This window comes from Sander vitreus, chromosome 21 (assembly GCF_031162955.1).
Source record: "Sander vitreus isolate 19-12246 chromosome 21, sanVit1, whole genome shotgun sequence".
In the NCBI taxonomy this organism is placed as follows: Eukaryota; Metazoa; Chordata; class Actinopteri; order Perciformes; family Percidae; genus Sander; species Sander vitreus.
In genome coordinates, this window is record NC_135875.1 from 6,000,579 (window position 1) to 6,017,196 (window position 16,618).

General features: G+C 35.3%; 3 protein-coding genes across 3 annotated transcripts; 1 reads left to right on the plus strand and 2 right to left on the minus strand.

Annotated features, from left to right (window-relative positions):
* Positions 1 to 2,449: 2,449 nt before the first annotated feature.
* Positions 2,450 to 3,683, minus strand: LOC144535896 (interferon a3-like). The gene is made up of 5 exons (XM_078278675.1): positions 3,518 to 3,683; positions 3,340 to 3,417; positions 3,019 to 3,168; positions 2,800 to 2,883; positions 2,450 to 2,660 (listed from the first exon to the last, which is right to left on the minus strand). The coding sequence occupies exons 1-5, from the start codon at positions 3,647 to 3,649 to the stop codon at positions 2,559 to 2,561; spliced, it is 546 nt and encodes a 181-aa protein (XP_078134801.1). The 5' UTR covers positions 3,650 to 3,683; the 3' UTR covers positions 2,450 to 2,558.
* Positions 3,684 to 9,109: 5,426 nt separating this feature from the next.
* LOC144535895 (interferon a3-like) lies at positions 9,110 to 10,620 on the plus strand. Its single transcript, XM_078278673.1, has 5 exons — positions 9,110 to 9,284; positions 9,387 to 9,464; positions 9,635 to 9,784; positions 9,920 to 10,003; positions 10,218 to 10,620. The coding sequence occupies exons 1-5, from the start codon at positions 9,153 to 9,155 to the stop codon at positions 10,317 to 10,319; spliced, it is 546 nt and encodes a 181-aa protein (XP_078134799.1). The 5' UTR covers positions 9,110 to 9,152; the 3' UTR covers positions 10,320 to 10,620.
* On the minus strand, positions 10,608 to 15,980 carry cd79b (CD79b molecule, immunoglobulin-associated beta). Its single transcript, XM_078278672.1, has 5 exons — positions 15,807 to 15,980; positions 13,704 to 14,003; positions 13,506 to 13,624; positions 12,833 to 12,886; positions 10,608 to 11,166 (listed from the first exon to the last, which is right to left on the minus strand). Exons 1-5 carry the CDS (start codon positions 15,856 to 15,858, stop codon positions 11,077 to 11,079), a joined length of 615 nt encoding a protein of 204 aa, XP_078134798.1. The 5' UTR covers positions 15,859 to 15,980; the 3' UTR covers positions 10,608 to 11,076.
* Positions 15,981 to 16,618: the final 638 nt, after the last annotated feature.

A 16,618-nucleotide genomic window follows, 5' to 3' on the forward strand; every position in this document is an offset into this window, starting at 1 on the left:
GATGCTTGTTTTACTCACTCTGGCACCTTACATCGTCATTTATTTGATTATATTTTATATAATTAACCTCAATCTGTAAAGTAACTAAAGTGGTCAAATAAATGTAGTACAATATTTCCATCTGATATGTACTAGTGGAGTAGTAGTACTTCAGTGATGCTTACAGACCTCGGCGTCCCAGCTGCATCACTGTCGTGCCAATAACGACGATAAACCACACCCTCTGGTGTAATATTGCTTAATTCATTACATAGACTTGATGTAAAATGACTGAGCCTAGAATGTTGGTGATGAATAGATAATTATTATAATGATTCATATTTAAAATAGTCCTTAATTACAGTCCTACAGTGAATACACCAACAGTTTTTGAGATGGAAAAGATGTCAGAAGTTTTTCGATGCTGGCCTTCGAGCTCGTAGGTGCTTGGATTGATTCTAGGCTTTAAAACTCTTTGTGTAAGCATTTGCTAAAAGGAGGATTTGAATGCATCACGTCTTCCTGTCCATCTTCCATGGCAACCAGCAGCGAAGAGGGCAGATTGCAACTTGAAACATTTGAAATAGCTTGACAGTGATTGGTCAACACAGTTTACATCCTTTTTTTCTAATACAGTTTCTATTTTTGTTTATTTGTATTTATATAATTTACAGCAGATAATAACAAAAAACATGTAAAATTGTATACATTGGAATTTTCAAAACATTGTAGTTGTTGCACTCAACACACATGTGCATTGATTAATTCCATTGTCATGTATGTCATAGCACACATACAGAATACAGACACAGAACTGACACCGAATGTGTTAAATATTAGTTCTATTTTACAAGAGCCATAAATGGAAAGTGCAAATTTAACAATACCATAAAAGAAGGATGACATGATGAAATACCAAACAAAACACCAGAAGTTCCTCTGTGGAGATCAATAAAGGCTTATCTGTGTTTCTTCTCTTTACGGCCTCCTTCAGAAACGTCGTGACGTGTGACGTGAGTTTCATATTGCAGTCTGAGAACGTCACATATCATGTGACTCAGGCCAGCCACTTCCATTTTCACTTTGGGGAAGCACTTTCTTTTTAGGCCATGTTTGGAATGTGGACATGCTGCAGTCATGTCGTCATTTTTAATCGTGATTGACAAATGTAATGAAACCAATAAAAATCCATTAATGGTGGCAATAACAACAAATACAGAATAATCTTTTTTAACACATCATTTTTCCAACACAGAGAGTCTGCAAATTTAAACTTAATAAATACATATAATGTCTTGCCTTAAATCTCCAAATCACAAATTACTAAAGTGACAGATTTAAATAAATAAATGTCAGAACCCCCCCAAACTTGCTGATTGAGTTTGATTGATTTGATCAGTTGGTGTGAGTTTGTGAGAGGTATCACGTTCCTGCATGTTGTTTGTTTGTTTGCATGTTGTTGATTAAAGAAAAATCTGCAAACCTTTTGTTTATGTGAGAGGAATAAAAACAACAACCGTTTGCTAGACAAAATATTATTTTTTTCATTGACTATAACAGGGGTCTTCAACGTTTTTTAAGCCAAGGACCCCTTAACTGAAAGAGAGATGGATCAGGGACCCCCTACCACATATATTGTATACAATTAAGTTCCATATTAATCAGGTCCTACACTGACTTTTAGGGCAACCTAAAGCATTTTTAGATACCTTTTTTTTGCATAAAATACTAAGCTATTCAAATAGCCTAATAATTGTTGGCATGATTTTATAAATCATGTATTAATGTTAAACACACATGTGGAACAGTCAATCCTTTGGGATGAACTGTATCTGTGGATGGCTACCTTAGTGACTACGTTACCTATTGGCCAGTAAGCCTATCATCAATGGGGATTTATATTTGCTAATAATATGTTGGAATCATGTTAAGACTTTAAAAAAATTAACAATTATTTGGAGGCCCCCCTGGAGTAACTCTGAGGACCCCCTAGGGGTCCCGGACCCCGTGTTGAAGATACCTGGACTTTAACATAAGAAACATAACATTTTGCTCAAAGCCGAGTTAAAAAAATATAAGCATGTTGAGCAGTAAACTACATGATCAATAAATACACAAACAACTCAATAATAAATACATCAATATGTTAATAAATAGGTAAATAGATACTGCATGTGAGCAAATAAACAAGGCCCTTCTTATTCCTGTTGTTTGATTATATTACAAATCTGTATTCCTTTTGCTAATGTAACGAGAAGAAAAGCAATAAACAAGTTTCCGTTTGCTGGAGAAAGTCTTCTTTTTATTGGCTTTTACAGGTATAAAAAAATAGAAAAAATAAAAGAGTTGATCAAGAGCATGTTTATAAAAATACTGGTTGTGTAACAAGTCACTATATAAATAAGCAATAAATAGATAAATACATAAATTAATGAATCTGACAGAAAACAGGTTTTAGTCATCTTAGCATAGAAAAATACATGATCAATACATACACACACATCTCAATAATAAATACATCAATATGGTAATAAATAGATAAATAGATACTGCATGTAAGCAAATAAATTAACACATTGTTAATGTTTTTTGGGCAGCAGAGGTGAAACCAGCTGTTCTGCTCTGATCAGATGGGTTTTCATTTCCTCCCTGATCAGCTCCCAGGCTTCAGCACTGTGGCCCTGCAGACACAAATATATCAGAATTATTAAAACATAATAATGTATATATATATATATATATATATATATATATAGAGAGAGAGAGAGAGAGAGAGAGAGAGAGAGAGAGATAGATAGATAGATAGATAGATAGCCTTACCATTCGCTTCAGGACATGGCGTGAGAGTCTCTTGAAATACATATGCAGCTTCTTGTTCTTCTTATTGTGGCTGTGGCCCCGAATCTAAATGAATTACAAGGAAAAAATATATTTTAGAAATGTGCATCCCATTCCTTATAGACCTATTTACAGACATGTAACCCTGGCCCATGTGTCAGGACTCCAATGTAACAGAAATCCTATTAAAGTTATACTTACACAGGAGTGGAGGCCGTCAGCCTGCTGGGTTACAACAATGAGAAAGTTCTCCACTGTGTTCTGCTCCCATGATGCAGAGCTGTGATCCTCCTCAAACAGGGAAACAATCTCCTCCAGAATCTGAACTGTGAAACTCAGTTTGTCCTCAGCCTGGAAGAAGAAGATCATTCACAGATTACAATAGGAACAGATCTATGCCACTTTTTTAGCAGTTGTTCTGGAAAATATTAGATCTAGATATAATAAGCAACACTTTTCTTTGAAAATCAAGTCATGTCTTTGACATTTTGATATTTATTAGAAACGTTGAGGCTGACTTACTGATGCTTGGGACGCCTGGTTGTACAGATCATTAGGGAAGTCCAGTTTATCCTCAGTGGTGTTAGTGGAATTATTAGCCTGCATCACACACACACACACACACACACCATGAAGTAAACCGACAGCAAAGTAAACTCATTCAATGACTTTAAAGAATATCCCAAAGAAGTCCACTTACCATCGTATCTATTAGATCCAAAGAGTTTGTACTGTGCTGTATGAATTTGTGATTCATCCATCTGCAGCTCAGCGAGGAGCCTGCACTGTACAGACTGAGAGACAGGCACACAAAGAAGATCCCGTTCACCATTTTTTAAAAGGTACAAATTATCTTTGTATGGAGCAAATACTGATTTCTCTTGTAAAGCAGTTGTTGTGTTGGAGCATATCTGCAGAGCCACATTTATACGGCAGGGACACCTTTTTCGTTTTCCTTTCGCGCGGGGAACCACTACATACATGTATAATGTCACACATTCACATTTCGGATTTGTATTATAATTGTATTGAAATATGCGCCACAATAATAATAAGGTGTTGCGTATTAAGCTGAAATACCGAGTTTTAAAATGCTACATCATAATACAGCAATGCTACATACTTTTGATTATCACACAGATTTGTCTGATTGGACAATTTTGGGAGTAACATGGGAATATGTTTGCGATTTTTACAGCATAGGCTATATATAAAATTCGTTTTTCGTGATTGAAATCCATCTCGTTGGTTTACGTTTTTAATTAGTTTTATTTTAACATGTATTCATTGAAATAGGCTATGTCAGTTTGCATGTTTTGTATGTTGGAGATTTGAGTCAAGAAATCATAGCCTATGTCTTTATTTAGTGTTAATGCAGTCCGCAGGCTCTCCATGCGATGGAAATGATCTGTTAAAACACGATTCATTCTCTATTTGTTATTGACATCATAGTTTAATAATTTAGGCTCTCTATATATTATGATATAGCCTAACATTCATGATTAAAAGTGTAGAAATTATTTGAGAGTGTCCACATACCAAACACGCTATAAAAATGACGTGAGAGACAACATTACAAAATAAGAATTGTGGCAGTTATTTAACCATAATATAGGATTTATCATTATTTTGATACCCTTCAATTTACGTTTGTTTGTACTGTGGTATTACTAGTATTATTAATAATAGGTATTAATAGGTCTTTAACGTGTTTTAGGCCAAGGACTCCTTACTACACGTTGTATAAAATGATATTGCATATTAAACTGAGCCTACAATAACGTGTAAGGCAGCTAAAAACGACCTTACCTACAGGCCAATAATCCTGTATTCAATGATGTGTAAATAGCCTAATGATTTAAAAAATAAAAAAAATCACAATAACATGTCGGATTCGTGTTTATGTTTATTTTCAGACATAGTTTAACTTTTGGAAGAAAGAAAAAACTTTCCAGAAATTATCAAAAAATAATTTGGTGTCCCCAGTGCAGTAACTCTGAGGACCCCCTAGGGGTCCCGGGCCCCCTGTTGAAGATCTCTCGCCAAAACTCTTGTCCTTATGTGCTTTTGGAAGAATATAAATACACATGAAATGCAAAAACACACACATTGAAAATAGGCCTATACAAATTACAATACAATCACCATTAAAGAAATACAAGCCTATAAGCAACGACACTGGTATCCATACTCTGCAGCCACTTCCTGAGATATAGGCCAAATATTAAAAATACAATGTGATTAAATATCGATTTATACCAGGCTGAAAATGTGCTCTTATCTGTAAATTAAATACACGGCGAAGGAGAATCCCCCCTCTCTGGTTCTCACGTCCAAAGCCGCCATGTTCTAGTTAAAACAAGATGAAATGTCACTGACCAATTCATCTGAAGGAGCGTCAGAACGCCGGCCGCAATCACGGAGCTGCTTTCATTTTCACTGAAAAAGGACTTCAATAAGTGATAAGTGGTTGTCATTTGCACGCGTGATCGCATACTGACTTCTTTGTTATTTTATTAAAGCACAATTTAGCCTGTACCTCATCATATCTGACCACACATTAACAAAGGTACAGCCGTTACTGGATGTGTTTCTTGTTTAATCGAATGAAAAAGGACTTCAATAAGTGACAAACATGGGACTAATATTTTATAAAAACTCAATACAAAAAAAATAATGTGCCTGAACTTACGAAAAGTAGATTAATCGGTAACAGTGGTGCTACAGAAGATGTTGTAGTTTACGAGTAACCCCCAAAGGCAGCACAGCTTTTGAGGCGTGCTGATGTTGTTGCTCTGTTGCAAACATGTGAGGACGTTATGTACCCTGTCCTGTCACAGAGTTCCTTAGGCTTTCATCACAACTCAGAAAAGTTTTAATCATACACTCTACAGCTTGTAAACTGTGCACTTTATTTCCAGACTGCAGTTGCACTAGAAATGGATTGTTCTCCACCAGAAACAACCCATTGCCAGGAGCATATTAAACTTGTATGTGACTATTTTAGTATATTTTAACATTGACTTCATTTCATCTTTGTGCAGGTTATCATTTCGTGACACAAACTTTTAAAATTAACTTATAAGCGTAATGTGCATATAAAGCTGATATTTAGTAATCAGATACTGCCTTAGTTCAACAGGGGGTGCCATTAGTACAAATAAGGATCATATCTCTGATTTTGATTTCTTTATAACTTTCATATTTGTCAGTGAATGTGAATCCTGAATTTCCCGCATGGGTGATCATAAAACGTGAGGAAACAGCCTTTCCAGTGTGTAATAATGTGATAATAAACAAGTTAACATTGCTGTAATTTTGACTTTAATTGCTCTTATTCTTATTTATTTTTTAACATATTAAAAAACTGTAACTTATCTCTATTTATCTGTATTTATTTCTGTCTAGCCCTGAAGTAAAGGCCAGGGGCGTTTTTAAGATTTGAGGACATTGGGGGCTTTTGGGGGGACCCTCCCCCGGGAATTTCTTCTAATAAACAAGCTCTATTTTGATGCTTGTTTTACTCACTCTGGCACCTTACATCGTCATTTATTTGATTATATTTTATATAATTAACCTCAATCTGTAAAGTAACTAAAGTGGTCAAATAAATGTAGTACAATATTTCCATCTGATATGTACTAGTGGAGTAGTAGTACTTCAGTGATGCTTACAGACCTCGGCGTCCCAGCTGCATCACTGTCGTGCCAATAACGACGATAAACCACACCCTCTGGTGTAATATTGCTTAATTCATTACATAGACTTGATGTAAAATGACTGAGCCTAGAATGTTGGTGATGAATAGATAATTATTATAATGATTCATATTTAAAATAGTCCTTAATTACAGTCCTACAGTGAATACGACCAACAGTTTTTTGAGATGGAAAAGATGTCAGAAGTTTTTCGATGCTGGCCTTCGAGCTCGTAGGTGCTTGGATTGATTCTAGGCTTTAAAACTCTTTGTGTAAGCATTTGCTAAAACGAGGATTTGAATGCATCACGTCTTCCTGTCCATCTTCCATGGCAACCAGCAGCGAAGAGGGCAGATTGCAACTTGAAACATTTGAAATAGCTTGACAGTGATTGGTCAACACAGTTTACATCCTTTTTTTCTAATACAGTTTCTATTTTTTTATTTGTATTTATATAATTTACAGCAGATAATAACAAAAAACATGTAAAATTGTATACATTGGAATTTTCAAAACATTGTAGTTGTTGCACTCAACACACATGTGCATTGATTAATTCCATTGTCATGTATGTCATAGCACACATACAGAATACAGACACAGAACTGACACCGAATGTGTTAAATATTAGTTCTATTTTACAAGAGCCATAAATGGAAAGTGCAAATTTAACAATACCATAAAAGAAGGATGACATGATGAAATACCAAACAAAACACCAGAAGTTCCTCTGTGGAGATCAATAAAGGCTTATCTGTGTTTCTTCTCTTTACGGCCTCCTTCAGAAACGTCGTGACGTGTGACGTTTGATACAAATAATAATAATAAATTTAATAATAAATTTATGTTTGTTTGTATTGTGGTATTACTAGTATTATTAATAATAGGTATTCATAGGTCTTTAACGTGTTTTAGGCCAAGGACTCCTTACTACATGTTGTATAAAATGATATTGCATATTAAACTGAGCCTACAATAACGTGTAAGGCAGCTAAAAACGACCTTACCTACAGGCCAATAATCCTGTATTCAATGATGTGTAAATAGCCTAATGATTTAAAAAATAAAAAAAATCACAATAACATGTCGGATTCGTGTTTATGTTTATTTTCAGACATAGTTTAACTTTTGGAAGAAAGAAAAAACTTTCCAGAAATTATCAAAAAATAATTTGGTGTCCCCAGTGCAGTAACTCTGAGGACCCCCTAGGGGTCCCGGGCCCCCTGTTGAAGATCTCTCGCTTTTGGAAGAATATAAATACACATGAAATGCAAAAACACACACATTGAAAATAGGCCTATACAAATTACAATACAATCACCATTAAAGAAATACAAGCCTATAAGCAACGACACTGGTATCCATACTCTGCAGCCACTTCCTGAGATATAGGCCAAATATTAAAAATACAATGTGATTAAATATCGATTTATACCAGGCTGAAAATGTGCTCTTATCTGTAAATTAAATACACGGCGAAGGAGAATCCCTCCTCTCTGGTTCTCACGTCCAAAGCCGCCATGTTCTAGTTAAAACAAGATGAAATGTCACTGACCAATTCATCTGAAGGAGCGTCAGAACGCCGGCCGCAATCACGGAGCTGCTTTCATTTTCACTCTATGGGAACTTCCCGTTTATGGCACCTACAGTGGACGCAGCGCAATCAGGTCTGTGGTTGTATTGATTAATGATTATTAGGAATCCGCAAATAACGAATGATGCAATCACAATAAGACAAGGGTGCTTCATTTATTTATTGATTTTAAAATAAATTTTTTCCATCGCGTTAGAGAGCGTGCAGACTGAAAGTGGAAGTGATGACAGCATCAAAACATTGCCTATAATATCTGCAAAATCCGAAAATGTACTGTAAAGTAACAACATTAGATATAAATAAATACATATATATATATATATATATATATACATATATATATATATGTATATATATATATATATATATATATATATATATATATATATATATATATATATGTATATATATATATATATATATATATATATATATATATATATATATATATATAGCCATAAATCATTATCAGTGGCAGGGATTCTATTCAAGAACAATTGGTTTTGGGTGCAATTTCGTACATTATTCGGCCTTCAAAATTATATTTCTATAATAATCCTATACCTTCCAATATAAAAATGTTAATTAAAAAAGAGTGAGCGCTGTGTTTGTCTTTATATTTTGTAGGTAGGCTACTTTTCTAGGTGGTAAAATATGCATTTTCTATGGAATATTTCAATATGCAGTAGGCTAGTTGTCATTTTTTTATATTTAAAATGAGTGATATTTTAGCTTCGCCGTGACATTTATTTATGCTTTTATCGTGGGAGATTTATTTCATCAGTTTGCTAATTCAAATCCGAAATGTGTGTCATTCAACATGTAAGCCTATGTCCAGTGAAAGCCGCACCTCAGGGTTATTTCCGCAGGTTTTAGAGTTTTCCCTGCGTGAAAGCAGCTCACCTCAGTGTTTATGTTAGGAAAACGAAAAAGGTGTCCCTGCCGTATAAATGTGGCTCTGCAGATATGCTCCAACACAACAACTGCTTTACAAGAGAAATCAGTATTTGCTCCATACAAAGATAATTTGTACCTTTTAAAAAATGGTGAACGGGATCTTCTTTGTGTGCCTGTCTCTCAGTCTGTACAGTGCAGGCTCCTCGCTGAGCTGCAGATGGATGAATCACAAATTCATACAGCACAGTACAAACTCTTTGGATCTAATAGATACGATGGTAAGTGGACTTCTTTGGGATATTCTTTAAAGTCATTGAATGAGTTTACTTTGCTGTCGGTTTACTTCATGGTGTGTGTGTGTGTGTGTGTGTGTGATGCAGGCTAATAATTCCACTAACACCACTGAGGATAAACTGGACTTCCCTAATGATCTGTACAACCAGGCGTCCCAAGCATCAGTAAGTCAGCCTCAACGTTTCTAATAAATATCAAAATGTCAAAGACATGACTTGATTTTCAAAGAAAAGTGTTGCTTATTATATCTAGATCTAATATTTTCCAGAACAACTGCTAAAAAGTGGCATAGATCTGTTCCTATTGTAATCTGTGAATGATCTTCTTCTTCCAGGCTGAGGACAAACTGAGTTTCACAGTTCAGATTCTGGAGGAGATTGTTTCCCTGTTTGAGGAGGATCACAGCTCTGCATCATGGGAGCAGAACACAGTGGAGAACTTTCTCATTGTTGTAACCCAGCAGGCTGACGGCCTCCACTCCTGTGTAAGTATAACTTTAATAGGATTTCTGTTACATTGGAGTCCTGACACATGGGCCAGGGTTACATGTCTGTAAATAGGTCTATAAGGAATGGGATGCACATTTCTAAAATATATTTTTTCCTTGTAATTCATTTAGATTCGGGGCCACAGCCACAATAAGAAGAACAAGAAGCTGCATATGTATTTCAAGAGACTCTCACGCCATGTCCTGAAGCGAATGGTAAGGCTATCTATCTATCTATCTATCTATCTATCTATCTATCTATCTATCTATCTATCTATCTATCTATCTATCTATCTATCTATCTCTCTCTCTCTCTCTCTCTATATATATATATATATATATATATATATATATATATATATATATATATATATATATATATATATATTATTATTATGTTTTAATAATTCTGATATATTTGTGTCTGCAGGGCCACAGTGCTGAAGCCTGGGAGCTGATCAGGGAGGAAATGAAAACCCATCTGATCAGAGCAGAACAGCTGGTTTCACCTCTGCTGCCCAAAAAACATTAACAATGTGTTAATTTATTTGCTTACATGCAGTATCTATTTATCTATTTATTACCATATTGATGTATTTATTATTGAGATGTGTGTGTATGTATTGATCACGTATTTTTCTATGCTAAGATGACTAAAACCTGTGTTTTCTGTCAGATTCATTAATTTATGTATTTATCTATTTGTTGCTTATTTATATAGTGACTTGTTACACAACCAGTATTTTTATAAACATGCTCTTGATCAACTCTTTTATTTTTTCTATTTTTTTATACCTGTAAAAGCCAATAAAAAGAAGACTTTCTCCAGCAAACGGAAACTTGTTTATTGCTTTTCTTCTCGTTACATTAGCAAAAGGAATACAGATTTGTAATATAATCAAACAACAGGAATAAGAAGGGCCTTGTTCAGGCTCTGATGCACAAACATTTAGACATATCACACTCTCACGTCAGAGAAGTCCATATAAAATAATACATAACGCTTTTTATTAAAGAAGCACCAAAAATGCTGAAATGTCAGCTGTCGAGTCTGAATTATAGAATTGTTCATTTACATTTCAGTGGACTTCAACTCACATCTGATTATTCACTCCAGTTTTACTAAATAGCATAAAATCAACAGCACATATGAAAGCATTTTAGAAGTTGTTGCACATTTAGAAACAAACATTGTACTAAAGGAAATGACTAATCTCCACTAAGGACTCTTAACAGCGTACAATTTGTACTTTTATAATCAAGAAGTTGCAAGTTATTGTGAGGCTGTCTCACTCCCATTGGGCCTCAGCATCTTCAGGCTGGGCGTACACACAGAGATCCTCATACAGATCTCCTCCACACGTCTCAATCGCCAAACCCTAAAAGACGGAAATACGTTTTAGGTCAGTTAACATGTATATGTGGGTGGCCAGGTTGGCTCAGTTGGTAGAGCAGGCACACATACTGTATACATAGAGGTTTATGCCTCGACGCAGAGGTCCAGGGTTCAAGTCCGACCTGTGATGATGTCCTGCATGTTTTCCCCCACTCTCTCCCCTTTCTAACTGTCCTGTCCGTTAAAGGCGGAAAAGCCCCAAAAAATCATCTTAAAAAAAAACGTGTATATGTGTGAGTCCCATGAGGCTTTGAGGATGACTAAAATAATGCAGTCCTATGTTTGGGTATACTGTAGGTCGAGCTTTAATTTGCATAGTCAGTGATTCAGACATAACTGCAAGATAAAAATATGCAGCTACTAAATGTCACAGCAGAGTAGCGGACATTAAAATAGCTCATATATTATTTGTAATAACATCTCTGTTGCTTCTGACTGTTAAAGCCTTGACAGAGTTTAAGAATGATCTACAGAGAAACGGTGCTAACAATTAACTAATTGTCCTACCTCGGCACATTAAATCCATGTTTATTTGGCTCTAATTGTCCAGTAATTCTGTTATTTAATGAACACGTCAGACATTGTAACAGAGAAGCTTGTTCATGCATTTCATACCAGAAAGCTTGACTGCATCGCCCCCCCAGTCTCTAAAAAAAGTTGGAGTTGGAGTTGGAGTTTTTAAAGTGTTTTTAAAATGTTTTTTTTAATCTAAAAATCACACAGCTGTGATGTGTGTTGTTCGCTGTGACATGTCCTCACAAAAACAACCAGTGAATGACCACTTACGACAAAAAGAAATGACCTTATCTTTGAAAGTAGTGGATGTAACTGAGTACACTTACTCAAGTAATGTACTTAAGTACAAATTTAAGGTACTTGTAGTTTACTTTTACATTTTACAACTTCACTTGTACTCCACTACATCTCAGAGGCAAATATTGTATCTTTTACTCCACTACATTTGGATTTGTGACAGCTTCAGTTACTTTACAGATTACAATTTGTAATCTCCTTCCTGTCCCATGTATCTCCAAATTTGTTAATTTTGTTTGTGATAAACTGAAGGATGAAGTGTTCCTTTATGTGTTGGGAACATTCTCCTCCTTAAGCTAAATAAAGTCTTTAAAAAAGCCTCTTGGATCAGCTGGAAAACTCATCTGTTTTTCAAAACAGGGCTGTTTTTCTGACACCATGAAAAGTTTTAAAACTTTTTTAGGGATACGTGGTTCTCACAGGACAGTGACGCTACAAACATATGATTGTCTTATAGAATATAATGCATCGCTGTAGATTAAACTACCCAACAGTATATAAAGGAGTTAAAAATAGCACAACTTTAAACATCTACAGTAAAAATGCAACATACACATTAATGCAGTAATATTAATCCAGAGACATAGAGTAGGTACACTGACAGGGACCATTTTACTGCACAATGAGTACTTTTACTTTTTGATACTTTAAGAACATGTTGCTGTTAATACTTACATAGGTTTACTTAAGTAAGGTCTTGAATGCAGGGCTTTAACTTGTAGTGGAGTATTTTCACATTGTGGCATTAGTACTTTTACTAAGGGAGCTGAGAGTACTTTTACACCACTGATCTCTGATGAATAGGTAAATTGTCAAATGAAAGCATTCCAACAAACCTCATAGATGTGATCAGTTTCAGGCTCCTCATATACGATGTCCCTCTTTTCCAACTGTTGAAAAGGATACAGAACAAATGAAAAAGAAAAAATGAAAGAGTTAGCCCCAGTTATTGATAAACCCACTGTACATAATAAGAAGTTTATTTAACATAGCATATTTAACAGAACAAAGTCACAAATGGCTTCACAAGAGTAACATTGTTTAAAATAAGACACTCAATATGAATAATGTTATGTCCATCCTGAGCTCTCTCTAGCTCTCTCTCTCTGTAGAGTTGCTCTGATACTGATACCAGTATCAGTATCAGATACCATGCTTATATTTATATCCGCAAGTACACAAGTCTATACATCGATCCAGTAATTTATCTACTTTAAAGTAGTTCATTTATGTTCTTTCTGTTATGACAGTTAAAGCATTCCTTCTTTGTATTGTATTTGTTCATGTTATACAAAAGGGTTTGACCTGAGCCAGGCCATACAGTAATGATAGCTATCATATCACATCCATACAGAGTAAGTAGGCCTAGTATACAGCTAAAACACACTGAAAGGGAAAGAAATGAGCATCTCTACTCTATTCCATCTAATTCTGATGCAATTAAACTAAGCAGTGCAGTCAGGTACAGCACAGATTTGCCTCAAGTGTTTTGGTCATCCTGTTGCTCACCAGGTGTTGTTTGCGTAGCAGTGAAGCAGCAATAAACAGAGCCAACACCAGGCCCTGGAGGATGATGAGAGCATCCTTCATCTTGGTCCTGTACAGTGCCTGGGTAACGTCAAGGGGTTCTGTGAGAGGAAAGATGTGTGTTAGCGGTAGTGTTTTAAGAAGTGAACTCTTAACTGGTATGTTGTCCCAGCCACTTACTGGCAACTTGAACTGCAGACCCAGGTCCCCATGTATTGTTTAACTTGCAGAAGTACACTCCAGCGTCATTGATTTGTAAACGATGGATGAAGAGAAGGACGTTTTGGGTCAGATTGCTGCTGTGAAAGACAAACTTTTCTCCTGCCTCTATTTTCGTTTTGTGTTTAGAGTCATACTTATCGGCCTTGTACCACTGCACCGTGGCTTGTGGGATTTTCTTGGAGAACAGACAGTAAATGCCCACATTGCGTCTGGGCTTCACACCATAGAACCGGGGCTTCTGGGTAATCAGCATGGCCACTGAGCAAAGAAAAAGAAGGTCGAGGGACAGTTACAGCAGCAGTTACTGAAAATCTCAAACACGTTTGCAGATATTTTGGCTATATCTTGTACACTGAATGCCTCAAATATGATGCTGGCTTTGACATCATTACATTCATTTCTCACATCACATTTAATGCTCAGAAGAACAATAGAACTCAGTAAATGTGGAGAGGACAGAAAATTACTATTTCAAGAGTTTACAGATGGCGTAAATGATGACAGAGTTATACAGAAAACCGTATGGTTTTAAATGATATGCTGAAGGTTACATGCTTGAATGAAACATGCATATACTGTATGTTCAAGTGATGTCTTTGTGTTTTGGGCTTTGGCTACTTTAGCCTAGGTATCTAAAAATAAGTAGAGAGACTTACAGTTGCTTACAATGATGAGTGCGTTAATTTAGGATTGCAACTGATAACTATTTTGTATTATGGATTAGTGTATTGATTTTTGTATTTAATTGATTAATAATTTGGTCAATACAATTTCCACAAAAAAAATGCAACAAAAGAAGCACATCACAAGTTCCCGGCCCCTAAGGTGATGGCTCCACATTGCTTATTTTGTCCAGGAAAAGTAAAAAACAAACCTCAAAGTTATAAACTGATGCACTGCAATGACATAAATACAGAAAAGCAGCAATTTCAAATTTTTGAGAACCAAAGAATCTGTGGCATGTTTGTTTAATAAATGACATAAATAGATAATTTTCCTATTTATCAATTAATCAACTAATTGTGTCATCCCTAAACAGCAGGCTGTTATTCGAGGGTGAGACAATATTGAGTTATCACACGGACCAGTGATTTATTATATATCGACGGTCTAAACTAATGCTGAATGTATTGAACAACAATGTATTATAACTAATGAACAATGTATTAATAAGTCGATTTATGGAAAATTAATCCAAAAACCATTTGGATAATCATTAAGGTCATTTATCAAACTAAAAATAATACAGCTTCTAAAATGTAAAGATTTACTCCTTTCTCTGTTTTTTGTAATGATTGTTCGATAAACAATGAATCCATTGACCTATAAAAACATTCACCAGATTACTCGTAATCAAAATAATCAATAGTTGCAGCTGTGGATTAATCAACCAATCATTTTGAGGATCAGTAGTCATGTGTTTATCACCTTCAGGCAGTAAAAAGGAAAGACATTTTGGGTTATTAGGACAATGTAGAGGATAATAGGAGTTAATGCATTGGTTAATTAATACTAAAGCTGCATCAACATATACATTTTGTTGTTCAAGTCAATAATCCATGTTGGGAATGGGTAGTTCATGTAATGATTTTTTTTAATGTTAACTATATGTTTTTAATATTTTTCTTCTCATCTGTCATCTCCATTATCTTCCTCTAAAGCGGACAACACATCTGAAATAAAGTAACCCGATGGTCAGTTGATATCATGAGATAACTTGGCCTAGGTAAACTATACAGTATATTAAAATAACCAGTCTTTGTCTCAGAAGACAACTTCCTCTTTCCCCCCCAGATGGCCAGGAAGTAATGGTACTCTGGAGTCAAAAATAACATGCAAAACACTTGTAAGCATTGTAGCTGTGGTTAAACAGTCATTAAAAATTACAATTAAATGACTTATTAAAGCATAATGAAATCTGTATGCTAATTATATTGCTGTAACAACGCTCAGAGTTTTACTAATGTTAATTTTTAGCACCAAGACTGTAATTGTTGTTTGCATCATTTTCATTTTTCAGTCATTTCATCTTCATTTCATATTACAAAAGTTTACACTTACCTGAGATATTGATCAAAGCAAGCCCACAGCATCCAGCCAGCAACCAGCGCATGATGACATGCAAAATAAAAATCGATTTCGAATGCTGATGTCCGCCCGAAAAAGTCTAAATCTCTCTGCAGGCATGAAAACGTTGTGAACAAGGAGAAGAAGTATCTGTGGTGTGCGGTATGTCACCACCACACAGGCAAATAAGGGGAAGAGCACTGTTATGTGGAACCCAAAATAACTCGTAACACTTATAACATTAAAAAACAGTTTCATTCACATCACATTTTTAGTGACAATGAAACAACATGGTAACCTGAACATTACGGGGTTTTGAAAGACATTTGGAGGGCTTTCGAGAAAATTTGTAGGATAACAACAAACATTCATGTTATACATTTTTCAGTACTAACTTTGGGAAAAATTTTGAACGCCAAACACTTCATTTTCTGCATTCTGGTGAATTTTTCTGCATTGATTTGTGGTGCAAATATCTTTATTTATGTAAAGAAAATTCTAATAGGTTTGTGGGGTGGGTTGCACTGGCCAGTTTTGATTATTGGGGGGGTTGTAACCCCCCCATCCCCCCTGTAAATTATGCCTATGCTCCTGCCACCACAACACTGCTTTTATTTGGTGCCTTACTTATCATTTAAGAAAAGCAGGCAAAGTTATGAAATGTTTGAAAAACAAGCAGCTCTTATTAAGAATGTTGCTGAAATAAAATAGTGTTAAATCAGGAACTACCTGATCAAAGAATAATGAGTCAAATAGTGAAGAGACTATAGGGCTGTCCTCGACTGCCGACTAACACTCACATGATT

Bases quoted from the DNA above. Each gene is read 5' to 3' on its own strand.
- LOC144535896 (XM_078278675.1), bottom strand. From the start codon at position 3,649: ATGGTGAACGGGATCTTCTTTGTGTGCCTGTCTCTCAGTCTGTACAGT. The intron at 2,884-3,018 runs GTAAGTATAACT...TAATTCATTTAG, and splicing joins CTGACGGCCTCCACTCCTGT to ATTCGGGGCCACAGCCACAA. The intron at 2,661-2,799 runs GTAAGGCTATCT...TTGTGTCTGCAG, and splicing joins GCCATGTCCTGAAGCGAATG to GGCCACAGTGCTGAAGCCTG.
- LOC144535895 (XM_078278673.1), top strand. From the start codon at position 9,153: ATGGTGAACGGGATCTTCTTTGTGTGCCTGTCTCTCAGTCTGTACAGT. The intron at 9,285-9,386 runs GTAAGTGGACTT...TGTGTGATGCAG, and splicing joins TGGATCTAATAGATACGATG to GCTAATAATTCCACTAACAC. The intron at 10,004-10,217 runs GTAAGGCTATCT...TTGTGTCTGCAG, and splicing joins GCCATGTCCTGAAGCGAATG to GGCCACAGTGCTGAAGCCTG.
- cd79b (XM_078278672.1), bottom strand. From the start codon at position 15,858: ATGCGCTGGTTGCTGGCTGGATGCTGTGGGCTTGCTTTGATCAATATC. The intron at 13,625-13,703 runs GTAAGTGGCTGG...TTCCTCTCACAG, and splicing joins GTCTGCAGTTCAAGTTGCCA to AACCCCTTGACGTTACCCAG. The intron at 11,167-12,832 runs GTTTGTTGGAAT...TCCGTCTTTTAG, and splicing joins AAACTGATCACATCTATGAG to GGTTTGGCGATTGAGACGTG.